The sequence below is a fragment of the Heliangelus exortis genome, chromosome 1, assembly GCF_036169615.1.
Source record: "Heliangelus exortis chromosome 1, bHelExo1.hap1, whole genome shotgun sequence".
In the NCBI taxonomy this organism is placed as follows: Eukaryota; Metazoa; Chordata; class Aves; order Apodiformes; family Trochilidae; genus Heliangelus; species Heliangelus exortis.
The window spans coordinates 151623114-151648054 of record NC_092422.1 but is presented as its reverse complement, the minus strand read 5'-3'; the positions used below and the strand labels follow the sequence as shown (position 1 = coordinate 151648054).

General features: G+C 36.4%; 1 protein-coding gene across 8 annotated transcripts in view; it reads right to left on the bottom strand.

Moving 5' to 3' along the window:
• PIK3C2G (phosphatidylinositol-4-phosphate 3-kinase catalytic subunit type 2 gamma) overlaps positions 1–24941 on the bottom strand; it is a 201526-nt gene that overhangs the window by 107078 nt on the left and 69507 nt on the right. For all 8 annotated transcript variants that reach the window (XR_011723791.1, XM_071733025.1, XM_071733024.1 and 5 more), the window contains exons 14-18: positions 23192–23306; positions 21280–21410; positions 16077–16265; positions 4786–4879; positions 3537–3631 (exon numbers count right to left, since the gene is read on the bottom strand). Coding sequence is in view for 7 of the 8 variants with exons in the window: in XM_071733025.1 (XP_071589126.1) it covers positions 3537–3631; positions 4786–4879; positions 16077–16265; positions 21280–21410; positions 23192–23306 (624 nt within the window). In the remaining variant the exon portion in view is untranslated. The remainder of the gene's footprint in view (positions 1–3536; positions 3632–4785; positions 4880–16076; positions 16266–21279; positions 21411–23191; positions 23307–24941) is intronic.

Here is a 24941-nt window from a genome sequence, read left to right as displayed (position 1 = left end):
TGGAAGAACTTGCTCCAGCCTTCTGCCCTCCCAGGAACTCAAACTGGTAAAGACTAGAATCAGAGTGAGTTTCTAAGTATAGTAAGGTAGGGTTCCCCATGTGTCTGGGGCATTAGGAACCGATGAAATAAGGGTGAAATGGGATTTAAGTGGTATATGGGTCGTCTGCTGGCACTGCATGTATGGGCAATTTTTACTGTCTTTGGGAAGCAGAAAGCATTCAAAAGTACTAATCAGGAGTTGAAACACAGATGAATGCAGGTGGCCCAAATTCCTCAAGAATTCTGGGATGGGAAAAGTCACAAATGATAAGAAAAATACAACCAAACAAACACAGAGTGTAAGATTGATTACCCTTTCATTCCAAACAGCAGAATTAATGGGACGCATCTGCAGCAGGACAAGCAAAGAACAAACTTAAGCTATCCTGCACAGCCAAAGTTGTTTCTAAATAATGAATAGTCTATCTTTTCTGTCCAATTTTGGCTATTACTGTCCATAGTTTTCAAATAAAATCTTTGGACAAGTTTACCACTGCTCAGTGGAAATAAGGTAATAACTTACTATCCAAACTAGTATTAAAAAGGTAATGAATTTGGTACATTACTGTTGATTAATCACTTATCTCTGGTGTGAAAAGAAATTAGGTCAATTTTAAGTAACTGAGATATTACTATAAATTAAATTTGTCATTAAAATAAGTTAGTGTTGGCAATTACCTCCAGTTCTGTTAACTAGTTTTTAGATTTACAAGTGTTATAAAACATGGAAGTTAAAATCAGTCTATTTTTCCCCATGGTTCTGAAATCACATCACCAGTTGTCAGAATTACACTAGAGACTTCTCCAAGTTTTATTTTGGGCAGGTACACTGCAGAATATTTTATTATTTAATAGTGCAATAGTAATGTAATTCATTACAATTAAAATAATCTTGTCACTAAAGTTTGTTTTTGCTAGTCCTTGCTTCTTGATTGCTAATCTGGTAATAAAACAGTATATAACACTGGAGAATAAAATGTTACCTAATCACATTTCTTAAAATAAGCCACATAAGTGTACATGCACACATATGTTACCCACATTATTAAATTGCTGAGCTTCTTTTTATAATCTCTTTGGAGATAAGTGGAAGACAACCTCTTTTCCCTTATTTTTGCAGGGACTGAAACGTAGTTTGTGTAGGGAAAGATATTCTTTATTAATTAATATGGTATTAATAAAAGCTATGAAATTACTGTAAAATTTTAAAAATAGCATTTATGACTTGGGAAACTGTCTTTTAGAATACTGGAACAGAAATATGAAAAATTAATTAAATTGCAATGTTACATAGAAAACAGCTTAATACTGAAAAACCCATATAGTGTGATGAATTTAAGAAGCAAAATTTTAAGAGCTGTATGCTGTGTTTAAGTTCTTATTTATACTGAAATATTTGAAGACAAAATAAACAAACAAACAAACAAGCAGCAAAATAAGAGGTATCAAAGATCCTTCCACGGAACTGAATGAAGCTACTGGATGCTTGCAAAACTACTTTGTGCAGCTAAACATATATATTATACACACAATTCTAGTCAGACTTTAAAATGGAACAATTTTTGAAACTGAGAGCAGCCAGCCAGAAAATGTATCATGTGAAAAACCTAAAAATAATGACCACTTAATTTATATTGCATATACATAACTCTACCACTTTATTTCCAAGGATGACTACCACAGAAGTGGCTGCTGTTTTTCTGTCTGCTGTATTTGTTCATGTTTCTCCACTCTCCCAGATTTTGCCATATTCTAAGATATTGCCATAAGGTGAAATTGCTCTTAGAAATAAGTAATCTGTTGCAGTTTATTGAGAGGTTGTTCCATGAAAAATAACTCAAATATATGCACCTGATCCACTATTATACTGTATCTCTCTCCTGATATTACCTCCTTTTTTTTTGGCTAAGGAGGCCCTGACAATAAACTCTTAAGACCACCAGTTTTACAAGGAAAATTAACATGCTAAGTGTCAGCTTAGCAATGTACTCTTCAATCAAGTTACCAATGTCTTAGTGCTGACAAAATCACATCCACTTCTGTCTTATGAGGCAGTAAGACAATATGGAAAGGCAATAATGAAGAACAATTATTAGAGAAAACATTTTTTTGTATTATAAAGAAGAAAAAAAAAAGCTAAATCTCTTTGAATAGTTCTAGAAATGTCTGAGTGTATATGTATGATTTATTTGTGTAACAAATGAACAAAGCAAATATTTATTTGTTCTGAGAAGAGAGGAGTTAAAGAAAGCACAGGCATCCTGCTGATATTCCCACTGTTTGTTGAACTTTAGAAAAAAAATTCTAATTGCAAAGGAAAACTACAAACCCTCCCTCTGGGCACATTCAAGAACTCTTAACTGGACATTTTATATCCATCATGACCAAATTTAATACAAATAGTAGAAATCTTCTCAGGCATATCTCAGGCTCTGTCAGAAAAATGGCTCACTATATGTGGCTCCTCTGTATTTGATAGATATGCTCATTAGACCTGTGATTGTTATCCTACTCATTTTGGTGAAACAAACACATTCATAATTCTGTTCTATCACCACTAACACTTTCAGAGGCCATGCAGGTATGACAGTATGATCTATGTTCATTCCAACCATGCATTTCATCAACTAAATCAATACACTTCCACTTGTCTTTTTTCCTTTTCCTTTTCCCTCTCCTCCCCTCCCCTCTCCTTTCCTCCAAGTTGTTTTGCTTTAAGGGGTCTGAACCAGCTGAACTATAAATGAAAGCTCAGTTCATTCATCATTACTAACCATGAAACCAACCAAACAAAAAACAAACAAACAAAAATAACCCCAAACCCACAACAGTTTGATTTTCTAATTGCACTGGCAGTTGTTCAGACAGCAGAAAGCCACATGCCTATTCTGAGAGCCTTGAAGTAACAGCACAGCAAACCATATAGAATATGGTTATAGAATAACCACCATATGTAATAATACAACTATAGAGGTCCTGATATTACAGAAGTAGGTGGTGAAAGGCAGTTACTGTTGGGACTCATACATCACCATAATCATGAAAAGGAACTATTGGAAACTCTTATCACCACAACTCAGATTATTATGCAAAGGGGTAAGAGATACACTCTGACACACTTGAGAAGTCTGACAACTTCAGGAGAGTTCAGAGAAACCACAAAAGCAGGATCCTCTATAAGCAAGCTAATGCTCCTTGGAGCTTGTAAATTTTGATTAATAAATGTTTTTGGCTTAAGCCAGAAAATGCAAAAAAGCCAGAAATGGTATCTTAGGTGAAAAGAACTTCTGCTCATCCCCCTTGTCAGGAGTACGATGAACGCAAAGTAGGTCTGTTATATAATTTACCCATAACCAGTAAAAGGAGAAGAAAAAAGAGAGAGCAAAAAACTTGTTTTGCTGTTGGTTTTAAACAAAAAGTTTGTCACCAACAGAATCATGGATAAAGTTCACTGTAATAGAAAACGACAATGGTAGTAGTGGCAAATGATCTTACCAGTAAAGCTGATGGGCTACTTGGATGCTCTGAAGAGAACGGTTCAGCAGGAGTTTCACCAGAGGGCTTTCAAGATTCCACTCAAACTTGAGCACCTTAACAGGTAAATCAATAATGAGAATCACCTGTATGCTGGTTTTGCTGTCTTTGCTTTGTAACAAAACTAATCAGAAAGCACACAGTACTTAGTGTGAACCAAGCAATTCAATGCATGGAGAATGCCCTAGCAATGCAATGAGCAAAGAAAATTCAAGACACAAGTGTCTGCCACCATCTATGAGACAGGGGCAACAGGGCAAGATCATCCTGATTCTGACTGTGTAAATTTGCAGCTTTTCTTCCCCTGCTTAAAATGATCAATAATATATATATATATATATACATTTTAAATTCGATTACCTGGTTTGGAATATTAAAATTATTTGTGAAACAGAAGCTGCAGAAGATGGAAAGTCACATAAGTGCCCTACTGTGTGACTGTGAATGCTGTAAAGCTGTGTGGGTTCCACTGCTTCACAGTAGCAGATTACATAAATATATTTATACCTGTATAAATGTATATATATATATATATATAAAATACATATATTCATATAAATGTATATTTTAAAACATCCTGAGGAATTCTGAAATGTAGAATTATAAGCAAATCATGTGCATTGTATTGCAAAGTAAGGGGATAAAGCTTTCGAAGTGGTTGGCTCCTCCTTAACTGCAACACAGGACCTACTCAGCCAAAAAGTTGAGTAGTGCAAGCAGTGGGCTCGTGACTTTTAAAACATTATTTTTCAGTGAAATATAATATGTAGCTTGTAAAGAGACAACGTCACACCTTAACTGCCCTGGTTACTCTGTGTTTACAATCAGTACCCCTGTATATGTGGTATCTAAAAACCTGTTGAAACATCTCCCTTGAATGCTACAAAACTCTGCCACCAACCAGCCCCTCGTTTGGTGGTACCAGAAGAATTTCTCTTGTTAAGGTGCATTTTTAATTTTAGTTTATTGACCTCAAAAAAGCCTCCTTGTAGTGTACAGAAAAGTTCCATCAACATGCCAAACTACATTCTCTTTAGAGGAAAAGAGTCTACATCTCAGCCCTGTTGTTAATTTGTTCATGGCATCTCCTGACTAGCCTTTTGTATTCAGTCCTGTTAAAATTCATCAATTGAACTGAAAGAATAAAAAGTATTTAATGAAGTTACTGTTTTGGACAGAAGACCTCCTTAGCTATCAGTGTCTTCCTTACCTGAACAAGCTGTGGGAGGTATTCTAGCAATTCATCATTTGACAGATTTTCTATTTGTTGGACTGCTGCTCTTCGAATATCTTGATCTGGAAAACTAGAGCAAAACAAATAGATATCATTAAGAGCTACTCAACCACTGCAGTTCTCCTGAGCTCTCACTGATAAAATGTTAGAAAAACAGTTTTTCTCTCAAAATGGAATAGGAAAAAAAAATCAATTCATTTGCTCTACAGAGTCAAGAAACACACAGCAGACATCTTAATTAGACTGAGGGTTACGGTGTCACAGAGGGAACAAAACCCACCCTGAACTCCAAAACCCATCTTTTATTTGAGCTATGATATGTTGTAATTTTCTTTATCTGTACTGAAATTACATACCTTCTCTTGGTGCTTCTGTTTACCTGAAAGAGGAAATTTCCATGCCATGGGAAAATAACAACACTTAAAGACTTCTTTTGTTCTGAGCAACGTCACAAAAGCTTGAAATTTCCTACTCTAAAAGGGTTAATTTCAGACAATTTATGCCAGTGTCAGCCGTTTTGGTTTGAATTATTAAAAAAAAAAAAAAAAAGGAAGTGAAACAGCCATTTTTGACAGGAAAATGTTTAAATATTCAGCATAAGATGTATTCTGAACAAATTCTGGTTGAAACCAGAGTGGTTGTAGCCTAATAATAAGTTTGTGATTGAGCTCAAACTGTAAAAAATGACAAATGATATAAACACGGTGTAGTAGTAATGATAAAAGAGAGAAAACACGCTAGATAATAAGAAGATCCAAGAATTTTTCTTTAGAAAATAAAAAGAATTATTTCTTGGTGTAACCTGACAGATCAAATCTGACTCTTAACAGAACATTTTGTCTTTTTTCAGACAAAGAAACACAAAAAATACAGTGTTTCCTTTAATATTTGAAAGCTGAAAAATAATCAGGACTTATTTTTGAAAAATAAAATACACAAATACCTTCTGCTTTTTCATGTGTTGCATTTGTGGCATTAATTGTGACACACAGAAAATTTACTATACATAGGAGTTGCCTTGATTGGTTCACAGCTGTTTTGTGACTGCCCTCCCATCACAAGGAAAGGAATGGATGTGCTGGTCTGTGTGTGTCTGCTCTGTGGTGTCACCCTTAGCTATATGTCAGTACTTGAAGCTTTTCCATTATCAGACCAAGATTCTCTTCTGTCTTTTCCTGGAGCAAACTGGAAATGTTCATCCAGAGCTCTCAGTTACCAGAGTCACAAGAGCAGCCATCGCTACCAAAGGGGCAAAAATGGCTTCAAACAGCAGCACAGTCACCCAGACATTTGTTCAAAAGAGCTGCTGGGCTTTGATCCAGTTCTCTGTAGACAAGTACCTGCTCCATAAAAAGCACTGAATCACTCCCCTCTGAAACAATATGGCTACTAGGCTCTTTTGGAAAATCTCTCATTTGGCAGTGTAGGCATACGTAAAAATGATGAGTAGAAGACACAGATTATACTGTCAATTCACCCTGGAGAAAGTCCTTTGAAATCAGAACCATCATGTACTGCAGAAGGTGTCACAAGGCCACCAGGATTACTGCTTTATGAGCTCAAGACAAAACCAGACTGCTCTTCACCAAGCTTCCCATCCAGCACTTTGTATCAACAATATACCCAGTAGAAAAATAAATCAGAAGTGAAACATAGGAGACAGTGCCCCATTTAGAACAATGACTGCTCATTGCTACCAAGACAGAAAGAGAAAAAATTGTAGAGGTGAGTGCTCAGAAGTTTAACAGCACTTGCAGCTTTATACTTAAGTTCAATAAACCAAGCTGAAGTTAAAAAAAATTTACGCTTTGATCACTGAATTATCTACAGGGTATCAAATAAAATGTGGCTATTTTGAAACAAACAAATGAAAAAAGTGTAACAGTTGGAGTTATTTGAAAGGCCTGGCCTCTGTGCTGCAATCAGCTGCCACCTCTGGCACTTTCAAATCCTCATTTAACAATGTGGCTCAGGTCTGATTTTATTATTTTGTTTATCTGTTATGGCTGATATTTGATGATGGTTTTGATACAGTTTATAACTGTATAATGCTGAGAGGCCCCTGATGAGGAGAGAGAGAATACATTATAAATAAATTACCATGATAGCCCCAAATCTGCCAGTTTTGCAAGGATTATTATTTATTTATTCTAGGCAAGCTATTAGGAATACGAAATTGTTGCTTTAATATTCACATGGCTATTTAGAACAGAACTCATTTGAAAGAGGACTGCATATGAAAAAAATTAATCCCTTTCCTATCATCCTATCTTCTAATTATGCAATTTCTCCAAAGGTCTGTGTACAAAGCATGTACAGATAATATGGAAGTCAGTCCTTTCCTACCTCTCCTAGCCTAGTCCAACCAGTTACTGAAGAGTGAAATATGCTCTATGCATCAATTCAAGCAGAAAAATGTTATTACTTAGGTACTACTTGTCCTTGCTAGCAGTCAGCACTTGAATATATACAATCCTATGACAGAAGCAGCTCTTTTTTTCCATCTAAACAAAGAACTACAAAACTATATTAATCCCAACCTTCCCAGGAAATTCAAAGGCTAACATTTATTTTGTTTAGAATTAGTTTACTGCAAGTCAAATATGGGGTTATACCTAAGTAAGCAAAATATATAAAGAAGATGTGATTAAGTAGAATGATGAGCTCAGGTGCACAGACACGGTGGCAAAAAAATCCAAGATTAGTTTTTTTCAAGAAACAGCTCTCAACACTCTCATGGCACTTCTTGGATGAAACTTTGGTAATTTGTTGGTCCTGGTTACTAATATGATCCTTCAGTTTGTAAATCTCAAGGTCATCTTGTGGCTGAGTTGAATCTTTTTGAAAGAAAGGGCAGTTAACACACTCTCTTAAGTACCTGACAATATGTTAAGTCCTAGTTGTAATATCCATTTCTCTCTTGAATTTCAGTGTTGTTTAGGGCCACAGATATAATAGAAAATATTCAATTGTATTTGCTTTACCCCTTACATTTCCATTTGAGCAAATATTTAACATCCTTAGAAATATTAGAACTGCAGAATTTTCTGGGGTATGGGCTTAAAGCAGATCTGAGTAAAAAAAATCCCACCCTTTGCATGCCTGGAATCTATGCCATCTTGTAGTCTGGTAATTAATTAGGGCTAAAGGGGTTTTTCCAATGAATGAACTTGAAAACTTTTGAGTGTTCCATCAAATATGATTTCAGTAACCCATAAACTAGTTTTGATAAGAGGACAGAATTAATTTTTTTTTTTTTTTTTTTTTTTTTTTTTTTTTTTTTTTTTTTGGCTCTGCAACTCAAAGCAGAAGAAACCACTTCAGGCCTAAGAAAAACTACTTCATAGTTTGTATATTAGGGGACAGCTGATTTCCAGAGATTGGTCTAATAAATAATTGTTTACACATACTGAAAATTCTGGAAGCAGAGAAGTGAGAGGACTATCACAAGGAATTCAATATTGCCATTTTTAGGGTACTCTCTGAAGAAAGAGGAGTTCATCTGTACCACAGCTCATCTATATCAGATCAGTTTTGCTAAGGATTTAACAACAGATTATCAAGTTCTTGAAGTGTGGCCTCTGATAATGGCTTCAGAGAGTCAGGAGATTCAGACACTTCTCTTCCCTAGTTGTTTTATGGTTCTTAACAAAATCTCTTGAGACTTTGCCTAGAAAAAAAGGCAACTTAAAAATTTTTATAAAGTTTGTATGACTCTTTCTTAGCATAGTTTCAAATAGTAGTTTTCATCCAAGTTTCCAGTTCAATCTTTTTTTCTTGACAAACATCCTATTAGTCAATAAATAAGTGACTAGAACTATGGTGTTCCTCAGTCATTTGCTTGACTGCAACATATTGAAGCTTTCTTCTTTTGGATGATTTTATATTTCCTCTCTTGAGGTAATGAGTACTTTGTCAAGACAGAAGTTCACAACAGAGATTACGACTTCTTATAAGTTTTTTCCAGGTTTACATACCCAGAGACCCTACTGAAAAATAAGAAATACATAAATTACTGTTGTTAGTCAAGTCTTTAGTGACTAAAGTACTGCACCCTACGCAGTACTTCAAATATCCCCTTCGCATCTCCTTTCACTACATGGATTCTCCCAAAGTTATGAAACTGTTTCCTTTGATGTTTAAATTCAACACTTTCTTTGCTGTTTTGCTCTTTCCAGTGATTGACAGGCACCCATTTTATAAAGTCTCTCCGAGTAGCTGCAAATTGTTTGTTCTCCCTCGAGACTTAAAGATGCTTTTTACAAAAGTTGAATTTTGAGCTGGAAGAGCACAGATTACAATTTTCTTTAGAAGTAAGAACAACAGACAATTTTTTATTCTTTTTATATAGATAGCCAGTATGGAGATATTTGTCAAGCTGTACCTTTCAGCCAACCAGATTCAAACTGAAAAGTAAGTGCTGAGGCATCCTGTGAATTCCTGAAATTTTCTCGAGATTTTAGCATTTGCCAGTGGTGACTTGACTGTAAATGAGAAATAGATGTGCATTTAACTTTTAACAGTTTTATTGCCCTAATTTTATTGCACTGTCTCAAGTCACACTTTGCTGGAAGATATTTGTCAGGCTAATGGAACTGCACAATTCACTGCATTTTCTACCAAGTGAGGACCTTTCATGAACTGTTCACATTTTAAGATCTGTTGCTGTTTGTGGTAGAAACAAGGAAGGCTGAGAAGCAAACCTATTGGAAAGAAGATGCTACTTCAAAAAAGAAGAAAAAGTCTAAGTAGTAAAGGATATCATGTCACTGCCAAGGGCAACTGGGCCAGAAGAGTAAGTGTGAAGAAGCATTTAAAAGAATAGGCAGAAAAATTGCTGGTGGCAATTTAAATATTTTAAAAATAATTAGACAGGAAGAGAGAAGAAACTTCAAAAACAATAATAAAAATTCCTTTAGCTTTAGCACACCCATAACATTAGCAGGGCCATTTGCCTTCTGTTGGTGATTTTTTTCATTCTTCTGTGGGCTTCTACAGAAAACACTGTGTGAGTGTCTGAAGATGAGAAAATGGCAAGGACTAACAGGTCGTGCAGAAAGATAACAAAGACCATCAGTAAAATGGACACTGGATTTTCAAAATTTTCAGTTGGAAAAGAATAAAACATTTACTCATTATAAGGATAATAAATGCAAATTCTTCCCATCCCACCCACCACTGCAAAGCTCATGGCCAGCACACTAGCTATTACTTTGGCTGATCAATTGGCACATGGATCTACAGAAGATTTAAAATCTTAAGATTTCATGGAGACCATATGGTGAACCATGCCCTAGGAGAGAACAACATAGAAGAAATTAACGAAAAACAGTTTTTCACTTGAAACATTTGTGATCTAGAAGGTTCTTTCAACCCCAAGGCAAACGTTATTCTCTGTTAAATAAAATAAAAGAACAAAATATGGAAAAATTCATTATTAACAGACTTAGCCTCCTGACTAGATTGCACATTCATATACAGAAATTATGCCTTATTCTACATAGTTAATCATTGTTAATTATCTTACAACAGCTGTCTGTTGTAGTACCTTCATAATTATTGCCAAAAAAAGCAAAATACTAAAGACAGTGAAAAAAAAGTTAATCATATTATTATGCTTAAAATGGAAAGGTAAAAATGCATACATCTTCACATAAATTATCACTAAATTTCATGTACATTCTGTACATCAAAGTATCAAATTAATTGTAGACTGTTACTTTATTCTTACCATATTTCTTTGCATAGGCCTGTATTTGCTCTCCACATTTATGTATGACTACAGCCATTAAAACCAAGTACGATCCACAGAGTCAATTTATCATAGAATCATTAAGGTTGGAGAAGACCTCTAAGATCATCCAGTCTGAAAAAATATATGCTCTAGCTGTATCTCTTTGATAATTATTCTGAAAATTCCATTTTGGACTCTCAGGGAACACTTTAAATTCTGTTTTTGTTAAAACAATCTGATTCAACACTTATAAATCAGTTTGGCTTTTAAAGTTGTAAGAACAAAATCCAGCTTCAAGCTATCATACTTTAACTATTGTTTAGGAAGAGACTTTTGCATATAATGGTATATATATCCTAACCTGTGAAACTCAACAGATACTCTGTTAAAATCAACAATAATATTGTGAAAGCCAAAGGCTGAGGGATGAGGGATGCTATAAGCAAAAGGGCATCTTCTTCAGTCCAGGAGAGGTAAGAGGAGTCATATTATCCCCTGCTCTGTGTACTCCATACAGGAGATTAAGCAAGGTAGCATAAAACCCTTCTGACATCTTAATGTCTGATCTCAAAATCCTCTGAATCAGCACCTGGTTTTAAAGGAATGTCCTTTTCTGTGCACTTGCCTTGACAGAGCTAGAATTTAGCAAGAAGTTTCTAGGAAAAATTGCTAAGCCTACCAGGGAGGTCATTTCTTCACCTCCACTGTCTGCTGATAAAAGTTCTCTTCAGAATGGTTGCAGCCATACACAATAGAGGCAACTGAAGCATCTTCTTTTTCTTCCTTATTCTAGTGAAATTTCCTGATTCCTAGCCAAGATACCTCACAGGAAAGAATATATTTTGGCTTTCATATCCAATAATTTGTATAGCAAAATAACCTGACAAGTGTGCATATTCTATAGATACACAAAACATTGGCATGTTAGCAACACATCATAAATGATGGCATTTCTAACACTGCCTTTTGTGGTTTTTTCTGCCATCCAGAAAATTCTCTGACTAAACAAGTGTTTGGGTATAATTTCCCTGGCTAGTGTGCCATGCAAAATAGATACAGTTATAGAAAGCCCTAACTCCACTAAAGCTTGGCTTCTTACCAAACTCAGTAAATTAAGTCAATGGTAAAATGCACAGGGTCCTGATAGCAGTGCTGAGTAGGAGGGACCAGCTCTGTATCTTCTGCCTTCTGAAAAATTTTATTTTTCAGGCAATGACTTATAATCACCCTTCCCTGAAATTAGAGGTAAAACTAAGAGTGTAAAATATCCTTCACTTTCCCCTGCCACCCTCTGCCTCTTGTCTTTATTGATTAAAGAAACATTAATTTAAATACTTTTTTTGTTTGTTTTGTTTTTGTTTGGTTGGTTGTTGGGTTTTTTTAAAGTGTTGCCTTCTCGGGCTTTAAGAATCAATGCACTTGCTTCAAGTACTGGATGCAAGGTTGGTCCTGAAGTTATCTGTGAAATGTACCATGATTGTGTTTCCAATTTATGAAAGTTCTTCCTTCCCACTGCATAAGTGAGTATCTTATCATTTGGCTGCCTTGAGATGTGCCTGCGAAGTGGAAGAACATAGGCAGAAGAGACTTGCTCAGAAAACAACAAGTATCTATTACAATGTACATTTAACTCTCTCGTGAACAAAACTATTTATAAGTTTCAGAAAGTAGCAAAGAGCCTTTGAGCTCAGGTGCATGTTAATGAGGCTTGATCTGAAGGACCACGATACCTCTCCCTAAGATCTGGGAAGCTGTATTCTAACCCATGAAATGAGGTAGCACCTCCAGTGATTTTCATTTTTTAATCCTTGCAAAATGCAAGTTTGAGATTAATAATCAGGACAGATGACTTTTTCACCCTGAGGAGTATAGAGTCCCCAGCTCAAGGTTTGCAGAAGAGACGAGTGATTTTGAGTACCCTCTCTAATCTATATAAAGTGTAAGAACATGCCTGCAGGAGGAATTCAGTTTCTCTTTCACACAGAATCATTCTGTTTGGAAAAGACCTTTAAGATCATGAAGTCCAACTGTTAATGTAACTCTACCAAGTCTAATGCTTAAACTATGTCCCTAAGCACCATATCTACATGTCTTTTAAACACTTCTATGGATGGTAATTCAACCACTACCCTGGCCATCCTATTTCAGTATCTAATTACCCTTTCAGTGAAGAAGTTTCTTTTAATATCTAATCTAAACCTTGCCCAGTTCAACTTGAGTCCATTTCCTCTCATCCTGTTGTTTGTTGATTGACCACGACCTTGCTACGACCTTCTTTCACGTAGATGTAGAAGGTGATAAGGTCTCCTCTCAGCCTCCTGTTTTTTCAGACTGAAGACCTTCAGTTCCCTCAGATTCCTCATGAGACTTGTGCTCTAGACCCTTCAAAAGTTTGGTTGCTTCCTGGATTTGCTCCAGCACTTTGATGTCTTTCTTGTAGTGAGAGTCCCAGAACTGAATACACTATTTGAGGTACAGCCTCACCAATACTGAGCACAGAGTGACAATTACTCCCCTTGTCCTGCTGGCCACACAATTCTGGATACAAACCCAGGATGCCATTGGCCTTCTTGGCCACCTGCACACACTGCTGGCTGATATTCAGCCATCTGATGATCAATACCCCCAGATCCTTTTCAGCTGGGCACTTTCCAGACACTCTTCCCTGAGCCTGTATCACTGACTGGGGGCTGTTGTGGCCCAAGTGAAGGACCTGGCATCTGGCCTTGTTGAATCTCATATGATTGGTCTTGGCCCATCAATCCAGCCTGTCCAGGTCCTTCTGTAGAGCCTTCCTACCCTAGGGAAGATCAACACTCCTTCCCAATTTAGTATCATCTGCAAATTTATTGAGGGTGCACTCAATCCCATCCAACCAAATTACTGATGAAGATATCAAACAGAACTGCTGTGGATACAGAGCCCTGGGGAACACTGCTTGTGGGCAGCCATCAGCTGGATTTAACTCCATTCACTTTAAGAGATTGGGAACTGAACTCCAGCAAAGAAAGCATTCCAAATTTGGAATGATTAGAAACTCTTGGTCTGTTTTACAGTACTGCTAACACTGTGGTAGATTGTGGTACATAGAAATGATACAACACAGAGCTGAACTGTGGATCTCTTTGCTATAGGATATTCTGAAAGCTAAATGTTTATGTGGAATAGATTTTTATTTGGAAAAAGTAATAGAAGAAAAATACAAGATGGCTCTCATAGCAAAAAAAAAAAAAAAAAAAAAATCTGTCTCAGAAAGTCTCTGACCTGCTAATTATTGGATGTTTGGAGAGTAGCACAGAGTCATCAAATTTGACCCATTCTCGTTGTCTTCCCTAGGCATCTGGTTTTGGTCATCACTGGAGACAGGATGTACTAGACTGATTTTTTGCCTAATTTAGTGCAGCTACTCATTCATTGTTGCATTATGCTAACAATAAATGTAGAGAGAGATTAGCCCTAATTAATTTTACTTATCTGTGATTTAACAGTGATGGTATCTCAAGTTCTTCAAATAGAAATTAATATATGAAGGTTTCTTCTTTTATATTCTCCTCATGTTTTATATGAGCATGGATCTTTCAGCTGTGTCTCAGTAATCACAAGAAATAAGAGAGCTGTTTTGTGGATGATAGAAGTGAGGAACTGAGTTGATGAATTGTCAGCACCAAACATAATACAGGATAGAGTTGAATGAACTTTCAAAAATAGCTCAGCAGTAGAGTCTACAATCCAGTCAGTGAGGGAAAGTTGGACCCTATCCAGTGCTACTTTACTTTTCAAAATGATTGAAATCTGAGAAAAAGAGAACCAACAGAAGAAAACTCAGAAACTTTCAATTTATATGGAAAGTACTCTTGTCCTTTAACTCATGCTCTCCATTCACATATACATGTCTCTCATCAGTAAAATCATGCCACCAAGACATCTACAAAACTAGAAATCTTTAAAGAGTGTAATCCTTCTGTTTCTGAGGGTTACCTTCCCATTTTTTTTTCATTCATCTATGAAATACTGTGGATACATAAAGGAGAGATTTATTGAAAGATCTAGAAACTTCTTTCCATAGTGTTAGCATAAAGCTTTTGTGAGAAAGAAACTAAAGGGACAAACCAGAAAAGATCCTGATCAGAAGTATTTGTATCTCCCAGTATCTCCCAGTGCTGGCACCAGGAGAGACAAAGTGGTGACATCTTCTTGTCTTTACACGCCATCAATCTTTGCGGTAGTCAGAATGAACAGTGTGTGCATCCACTACACACTGAGAAGCTCTGTTGAGAGGATGACATATTAAATATCCTGTGAAGTACCTGACAAGACTGATCTGCACCACATCCCAGTGAAGAGTTGCATCTTCAAAGGACAATCAAGCTCTTCATTTGCAGAAATGCCACCCATACACAGACACAAAATTTGACAAAAGTTCTGATTTGAAAGCCTGGCATGCTCTGACAAATGGTCTCAAAATCTCTTGGTACTCTGGGGTGTGGAAGACAACATACTACCCATATACTTCGTATGCAGTTTTTTAAATAAATTATATATTGATTCTAATAATGTAAATTATTAAATTACTATGTAATAAACCAATACATGTAAAAAACAATGTATGCAAACACGTGAAACCAAAAATAGTTCAGATATAAACCTAAGACACAGTTATTCTTAGGAAATCACATTCAGAGGGAAATAACATTTGATAGCAGTTTTCTATTTGTGGAGTTTACTGTATGCAGTCTTTTCTAGAGAAAAGCTTTAGGTGAGGTGGTTTTTTTTCCTAAAGGTGCAACATAGAACTGAGTTTGCAAAGCTGGTGCAACTTGTGCTTACCCAGACAAGCAAGGGCTTGATAAAACAAATTTGCTCAAACACTTCACCTGCACATTTAATATTTTCACAGGTAGATTACTTAATGCAAAATACCTTCCAAGCTTTCAGAGGAAATGCAACTGCTGACACAGATTCTGTTCCCTACATCTGCTATTACATCATAGGTAAGACTATCTGCAACATCAAGAAAGCCTTCCAACAAACAATCAGCTTCCAATCTAAGAAGTGGGAGTGGAATGTAAGGCATCACAACAGAATTTATTCCAAGTGTGAGAAAGTAACTTCAAAGTTTCATCCTATCTACTTCAGAAAGATGGGCTATAGGTGTGACTGTAGGTATTTACATGGTATCATAATTTGGAAATGTCTTTCCTTATCTTCCATTAGTCACTTTATGTCTGTACAGTAGTTTGAAGATATGGAGTGCTATGTAAGTATTTGACTGATCAACTGCTACCAAACTGATTGAATCTGCTATAGAGAAGTAAATACTCTTTTCATTATCCTGAGAAATAGAAAGCCCTCTCAGCCATGAAGGCAGGGCTGGCATGTTCAACTCAAGGTCATCACAAGATTTGCAACTGTTTCTTCGTTTTGACACTGGGACACAACTGAAAGCATAGTTAGTGAACCAAGGGATGACACTGCTGAAAAAAATGGGAGTGCAGAACGTGTTCATGCTGGTTATTGGTTACTTTTCCCTTACCTGAAAGTCAGAAGCCCCAATGCCTCCAGAGGATTAGAAAATCTCCATCTCCTCAACACAGCATACATTTCAGATATAGTTGTTCGATCCCAGCTGGGTGCACTGCCCAGTACCATAGGAAGGGAGCAATTTTGATTATTGCAGGAGTAACGATAAAACCATAAGATTCTTCTCTGTTGCTCTGAGAGTCTGGAACAGAAGATTAGAAATTCAGCTTGAAATTAAAAACACCTGGAGCTTAGTGTAGTGAACTTTATTGTACAGAGGAGCCAAGTCATCCAGTACACTGCTTTTCAGCTAAGTGTGTGTTTTCCTTTGGGTAGGATATATTTTCTGCAGACCAGCTTTTATAAGAAAGTGATACTCATACTCTGGATCTGTCAGCCTTGGGTCATATAAAATGAAGTGTCAAAAGACACACATATGTGGTTATTTCACTTCCCAAGCACTCTCATTTTTCTTCTCCCCTGTCTCTGTTCTTGTTGGTGTTTGTTTTTACTGCGTTTTTCTGACAGAGATAAAAAAGGTGCAGTTATCACCGGATAAATTATTGTTACATCCTTCTGCTGCACATCATCTCCAACTACTGTAACAACTATGGACAACACTGCTAGATACAGCTTTCATTCATGTCCTTGTTTGAAAGTTTAATTCAAGTGTGTCTATTTTTAATGTATTTGCATTTTAAATGGGGCTTAGACCCATCTCTACACATGCACAAGAATATGAATGCATGTGCACACACACAGAGCATGGTGTTATCCCTAGCACTGGTGTGAGTTTGAAAAAGGGAAGGAAAGCTCCCAGCAACTTCTGTGCTTTTTCACAAGGCCTAGCATGCCATGCATCATTATACTCATGAAAAAGGATGTTACAGCAAATTATTCAAAGAGATATTAGATATCTAAATAACGTATTGATAAAATGGTCAGTCAAAACACCATATTTCACCACAGTGGAAAACGCCTCAGAATGATTTTTGCTGTATACCCTCTAATACGTCTATAATTCTGATGTCTTTGCCTCATGTATATTGAATTCTAGGTTTTGATACCATCAGAAAACAAAAATTAATTCCCTGTGAGAGACAAACTTAGACAATCTCCTTACTTTGGTATCCCAGCCTTCAAAAGCAAGCTTTGAAAATGCAAACTGATCTCTAGTTCACACTAACCATTACTGAAACCAAGAGAATCTTTAGTTTCCTTGGTCATACCTAACCAGATTGGAGTTCCATCTATTTAATAACATAACATAATGTAACTGTGCCTTTCAAAGGACCTAGATACTTCAGACCAAGCTGTGAGAAACCCTGCAGAAGGCAGTAAATAAATAGATAATTTCCAGTCAAGTCCAAAAGATCCAGACACACGAGCAGTGCACAAAATCAAGTGTTTACATTCTTGCCAAGGTCCTTTTCCTTCTACTTGCAATATTTTGGGATCCTTTTAGCTAAAAAAGTATTTTAGCACTGCTCTAAGTCTCAAGATTATAGCTTTCACAAGTCATAGCAGTGATTTCCTTTGCCTCCACATATAGTAGAGAAGATTGCAGTTTTGAACTGCCAAGCATTTAGAAACAGAGAGTAGTGGCACAAAGATGGGCACGTGTTTTTCTGTCAGAAAAGTGAATGTTTCATTCTTTTCTTCAGTAGAAGGTAAACCTAACTGTGACACAAATTCTGTTACAGCTTTTGGGTGATCAAGAAAAAATACCATTTTGCTAATCATTTCAAAAACAGCTTTAGAATTCACAGTATGTCTATTGTGGCAATAGATAGTTGTATCTGTGTTTGTGTGACAAATTCAGACACAGAAAAAAAAAAAAAAGATGAAAGTAGGCCTAAGACTTTATTGCCCATCTGGTTTTCTTATGCATTCAGATGGCATTCTGCAGGACAGTTCAGCTCTGTTGACTTTAAACAGACGTTTAAGCTTTCAAGCAGCGTCCTCCAAACCAGAAAATCAGTTGTTCAGATTAAAGCAGCTAAAGCCTCTACTGAGCCTACAAAGGGAGATAAGAAATCAGTCCTTGTATCAGGTTTTCTAAATAACAGATTTCTCCCTCACAATTTACTTCAGAGGCAATCCCAGCTTCTAGCTTCACGTTTTAAAGATTAGAAATGAAATTAAAGGTTGGGAGGGGATTTTTTAGGTTTTTGATTTCAAGTTTCTTAGTTGTAACAAATGTTTACTTATACACACAACAGGACATTTGAGATAAATGGTAAACGTATTAGCACGCATATAGCACCTGAAGATTTTTATGTCAATAAAGGCATTTCTTTGGCTCAATAGGTGTAAGATGCTAATAATCTATCTCTATTTATAAAAATGCAGTTGTTCTTATATGGTGGGGGGTTTTTAGGTTGTTTAGAGCTGAATCTAAATTTCCCTCCATATGACAGCTGTAATGAAATACATTGCCTTCCACTCAACACATAAAAATAAATATCTTAAAATCTAAATAATTCAGTAGTTTCCAGTTTAAACATTTTCATTAATTCCCTTAACTAAATGAAGGAAAACAATTTATTATTATTTTTGTAGTGTAAATGGCAACTACAAGTTCAGATCTTTCTGATCTCTTTTTGTTGGTTGTGTTCTGCTTTAATACAAAGGAGGCAAAAGGAGGAAAGAGCAGCACGGCTAGAAAATGCAAATTTCTGTCTCCTGGCACTCATTCTCACTTGCAAGTTTCTCTCTCACGGACAGACTAGCAAAGCTTGCAGAATCATCACACTTTTTTATACCTGTTCCACAATTTACCCAACTGGAAGCAGTCTTTCTAATCACAACTCACAGCAACTGCACTCTCATGACAACTGGTAGGTAAACTAGATTCTTACCAGGCAAGTGACAAAAAAGAAAAGGGAAAGTGAAGCTGACAGAGAAGGAAAAGTAAGATAGAAGGAAAACAACGAATGGAGGAAAGAAAGATGGCAGAAAAGAGTCTGTCATCTTCCTGGCTTCAGACCAGTCACTCATCCTTACACTGGGAGCCACTGCAGACAAGCAGGCTGTATGGTGTTGGAAAAGTAGCAGCTATCTCAGATGGCTACTTTTCTGGGATTTGGTATTAAAAGCACAGTAATCCCAAAAAGAATCCAAGGCTCACATCTGAAATGTTTTCAGAAGGCAGCCAAAGTGGCTGGCAGTAACTAATGAATTCTCTTTGTGCACCCTCTCTTGTGTGGGCTGTTGATGCAAAGACCACATTGCAGCACACAGGGTAGGGCTGGGAGAAGCATATGGTGAAGTTCATCTCCTTCAGTCCCATTGATCCCCTCACTAATCAACATCCAAAAAATGCTGGCCATGGGTACCAGTGATAGGAGCCAGCTACCAGAAAAGCAGGGGTCCAAGTGTCTGCTACTGGGAAGACCATATGTCTGGAACAGCTCCTGGAGCAACTCACATCCATGTATCAGGAAGAGGTCCAAGCACCAGAAACCAGAAAGTGGTTGTGAATTTGGGAGCTCATGTGTCTGGGTGTCAGCAGCTGGGGAGAACAGGGAGATGTGGGACCATCTACAGGAGTGACAATCTAAGCCCAGCTACTGGATCAGTTAATATTTTGATAGTATAAAAAAAAAATATATATGTAGGTACATATATGTGGACTTTGATCCTGATCAGGCAGAGTGGAGGAACAGAATCAGGCTGCCTGTGCTATCCATTTTGTGACAGTGATACATGTTTGTGTGTCATATTTGAAGCTTGTCAGCTTGAGGCATCATCATACAGACATATTGCCACTGAAAAGCTACCAGGATTCCTCTCTTTTCTTGACATACAAAAAACCCCCAACAAAACCAACCAAAAAAACCAAACCAAAGCAAAGCAAAACAAAACAAAACCAACCAACCAAAAAAAAAAACAAAAACCCAAAACAAAAAACCAAACAAAAAACAAACCAAGGAGATCTTCAGATATCATGGTAATAAAGTGTTTGGATACCAATAGAATGTTACATTTTTTTTTTCATAAAACTCTAACATGACCAAAGGTAAAAAGAAATCCTCTGATAGACACAAAAACAGGCTGACTCATTTCTTGTGATAAGAAAAGTGCTTAGAAAAGGAATTGTTCATTGAAACTTCAAATATGCAACCCTTCACCTTGTTGATTCATTTGGTAGAGCAGCTTTGCCCATAAAATAGGATAACAGAAAACCACAAACTGTGTCAAAAAATCAAGAACACCATTATCTTTCCTCCAAGAACCTGTTATCAAACTTATAAAAGTTTTAACTCCAGTCTCATGACTTTCAGTGGTCTCTTCCCTTTGTATTTCCAAAGAAACCAAAATTGTTGAATTAGCCTTTTCTGATCTTTCTAACACCTATTTATTGTTATTCACGTACAGTCTTCATGAATCTGGTGATGTTGTCTATCTCCACAGCTTTCTGACAGCAGATTTTAAAAGTTCACTGTTGACTGTCTTAGGAAAAAGTTCAATTTTTTTGACAATTGATCTACTTTTTTCACTGAATATCCCTACTTTGAATATCATGAGCTTTGATAATGCATTCACCTTGTCCACCACCATCATGATTTTATAAAAATTAATTAAAAATTATAATTTTAAAATAAAACTTTATAAAAATTAATCACACATAAATATATGGTCTCTAGTGTTCTGGTCTTTTTAGCTCCTCTTGGTCAAGCAGCTGCTTAATCTCTTCAATCATTTTAACTGCCCTCATTTGTACATTTTCCAGATTTACTGTATTCTTCTCAAGTTGTGGAGACAAGAACTATACAGCATAGTTAAAATATAGCACATCAAGGTTTCAGACAGCAGGGAAATGGCTCACACTGATTTCTTCTCTACAGTCCTCCTGATGATGCCCTACATGATGCTGGCACTTCTGGCTACTGCTGAGCTTTCCTATGAGGGAAAGATCCCATCAGTAGCATCAAGAAGTACTTCTTGTATTGTTACTCCTGCCAGTTCAGAGTTCAGTGTCACTTAAAGATGCCTAGATAATTTTTCCTTAATTATATCCTCTTAAATTTATTCCCACTGAAGCTCACCTGCCCTGTGATCTGTTCTTTTAGCAGTGCTACTTCTCAAATAAATAAAGCTAGGCTGCTTCAGAGGAAAATTTTGTTTTTAAAGAATTAGGTACCTTTAACTGTGACTGACAGGATAGGTAGCAGCAAGACAAGAATCAGCAGGTCTAGCTGGGTACAACTTACAGCAAGAGAGAATGAGTCTGTGAAAGTCTTCTAATATGCTTTAGGCAGTCTTTGGTTGGCTCTTCAAGATCACCTCTTCTTTCTTCAGGTTCAGGTTTAATGAAGTCTAAATTAGTTTCTGGAAAGTCAATCTTTATTAAAAAAGAAAAAAAGAAAAAGAAAATACAGATATCCTTTTAGCAATATGTATTCTCAGTTATAATTATCAATAAATGTTATCCTGGATTTCTACAGGAAACATACAAAAATATCAGAGAAAGAAGAGAGGATAATTCTCTTGAGGATGCAATATAGTATTTAGATGTGATGGTGATAAACTAAGCTCATGAAAATCAGATATCTTTGGCACCGACTTTTCTGGTAAAATTTCATCCAGTAAATTTCCATTTTGTTATGGATTTATTTTATTTTATTATGGATTTTATATGGAATTATGCATTAGTATGCATGAACTTGAAAATGAGGTAATTTTTTTCCTTTTTTTCTCCTTTCCTGATTTTTCATGTGGTGATTCTTAAATGGAAAGCTCCCACTAATGTAGGTTTTTTTCAATAATTTCTTTCTGAAAAATTAGGGATAATTCTGATGTGGAGTTTGCCATTGTAAGAGATAGAAATCAGAATCTGATTTAATTTCTGGATGTTCAATTTCATACATATTTTATATCATCTACAAATTTTTCATTCTTCACATTTCTGTTATGGATGTCAAAAATACAGGATAATGTTTTTAGACAGACAGAGATAGAAAAGGGTCAATCAAAATTACAAAGGTTGAAGTGCCAGACAATCCTACGGATTTAGCTAAAAATCGAAGTTGTTTTTCAATTTAAACATCTTGTTTTGGTTTATTAATGCACGCCATAATCTTTTATCTATATCTCTTAAAATATATGCATCATTCTTCTACAAGTTTGCAAAGTTACTCCCTACAAAATGTGTCTTGTCAGTCACAATTATGAAATCTATCTTTATGACATTACCAGCATGTTCAGGAATGATGATACTGTCACATGCACAGGAATAGCTGAAAATGAGGTGGAGGGACTGACAGATCCCCCTGTTCTGTTTCTTTCAGCAGAGAGATTATAAATTAATAGCCATCAACTGTGTCAATTTCCCTTTATTATTAATAGGAGGAGCTATTTTAAGGCATCGTCTTTGATCTCCTCAGAACTCCGCATTTGCTTGTCTATTACAAACAGTGCATTTTTAAGCCAGCTTCATTTATTTGTATTATCTGCTTTTACATGCCATTTTCTAATGGTCATTCAGCTTTTTAATAAAGAAAACAATCGACTTTGCCCTTGAGGCATCCAGTTGCTCATTTAACTTGGAAAGATGACAAAACTACCATGCCGACTTCATGCATTTTCAATACTGGGAGCACCATTCTGCTCAGAATGAGTGGGTGCTCTCAGCATGTAGTCATCCAAGGAGAGCTATACTGATGCCTATTGACAATTTGCTTGTAGCTACTTCCTTTACAAAGCCTTTTTGCTACTCAGACTAATTGCAAGCTATGCAATACATTTATAATAGCATGCAATTCAGTAGTATTCAGAACAAAAGTTCAGATTTGAAAAGGCGGCTGTAGGTCAGGCACCAAATCATTAACTTCTGTCAAAAGTAATTTTGGAACCAAAATTATAACAAAAAAAATTACCCTACAAATACCTTCTCTAGCAGTGAAAGGTGGCATTCATTATGGAAAGTATCACCCATGTTTGTCACAGTGCGGAATCACAGACTCCCATCTATTAAGATTAACATGCTCTATTTGAGCAGCTGTAATGGAAACAGGATTTTTAATTTGTGTGGTCCTGATGAGCTCTAAGGTCTTGAGGAACAATCTTTTTTTCTTGCACTTTGTTGGAAAACAACTCTTCCCTTTGCTTTCTTGCCTTTTTTACCTGCAGTGTTACTGAGGTTGGTGTATCAGTACTGCAGATGCCTGGGGTAATCATCGTTGTTGGAAGGGTGCTGTACAACGTCATGCTAAGCAGCACAGTTCCATGAATGAGCCTCCTGCAATACACACAGAAAGAAATACTCCATCAGTACTGGAGACAAGGTGAACAGTTTATTAACATTACACCAAAGACCGTGGAACTGGATAGCTTAAATGACAAGCAAAAGGACAAGAAACCTTATATCTTTACATGGATAGTAAAAATCTGGCCTAGGTCAGTGGAGGTTGTACCCTGACAGCCTCATGGCTATAGTGGCATCTGTGCAATTGCAGGGATCATGACACAAATTACACGGCCAAGACATTCTAGGTCAGCTCTGTGCTTTACCACTGACTCCCTGTGTGACAGGGGTTGACATTTAAAATAGATTTAAAACAAGTATAATACCAGACAGAAAAAAAAACCTCAAGATTTTTGATGACAAGTAGGCTAGCAACCGTGAAGTGCCAATACACTGGATAAGGTAGAGGTTTAGTATATGTTTATTCCAGTTCAACCTTTGATCAGCACCAGAATCTAACTACTAAACCATGTCCTTAAAGACCAGGTCCAAATGCCTTTTAAATGCCACCATGGATGGTGACTCCACCACTGTCCTGGGCAGCCTATTCCAATGCCTGGCAACCCTCTTAGTGAAAAAATGTTTCCTAACATCAAGCCTAAACGTCTCCTGGTGCAGCTTAGGGGTCTAGTTCTAGTTCTAGAGAAAGTAAAATCAGAAAGTTTGGGTAAATTTAATTATAACCAATCCACTCTAATTAAGAATGCAGTACTGAATAAAGGAAGATAAGTGCTTACCCCATTTTTTTTTTTTTTTTCAGATCTTAATGGTTAGACAGGTCAGAAATTCAATTATATTGAATACATTATTTTTTTGACTGCTCAGTCTATACAATTGAGAAAATGAACTAGGTTTTCTTCTGCACTTTGTATAATAATCAGCATAACTAGATTCAACCAGCCAGGTAGATGAATTTTGAGTTCACAGCTTCTATTTGAGATGAGAATGTTAGAGGTACAAGAGAATCCAGACAGACTTTTTGATCCCAGCATGAGTTTGCAGCATTTCTCTAAGAAGTATTTTTTGAATTGTACACTGAAATAAATTGTCACTAATTCATCTGAAAAAGAAATAAGAAACTCCTCTAAAGTTATTTTCATAGTCAACACTGAGTGTAAAGCTCATTCAAGGATAATTTTTGTTTTTCACTTCTCAAGCTATTCATGTTGTTATTGAAAATATTTTATTTTATTCTGAGAACACAGCTCAGGAAGATTAAAGGCAAAACCATTTTCTGAAGTTTCTTCTGCAGCTGCAGGTGTATTTGCAAGGGAATGGAGGCAGAAACAGGAGCAAGTGTTAACAAGATAACACTTGGGGGAAAACCAGTTTTGTGATATGAAGCCTTTCCCATTTAGGTCATGGATATGAATGTGGAAATGATCATTGGTGGCTGAAAATTGTTTTCTGTGGTGTGTACTCAGATGATCTTCCATAAATGAGTTTCATCTCTTCAACCACTCCCTTGTTGAGAGGGGTTTACATCCTTACTTGAACTGATTGGCACTTTGTTAGAAGGGAGAGGAGTAGCTGAGAACTGAATGAACATGAAGACTAAATCTCATTACTGCTAATTACATTAATATTATGCTCTAAATCTATGGGGGGCTTTAAAGAAGAATCCATCCA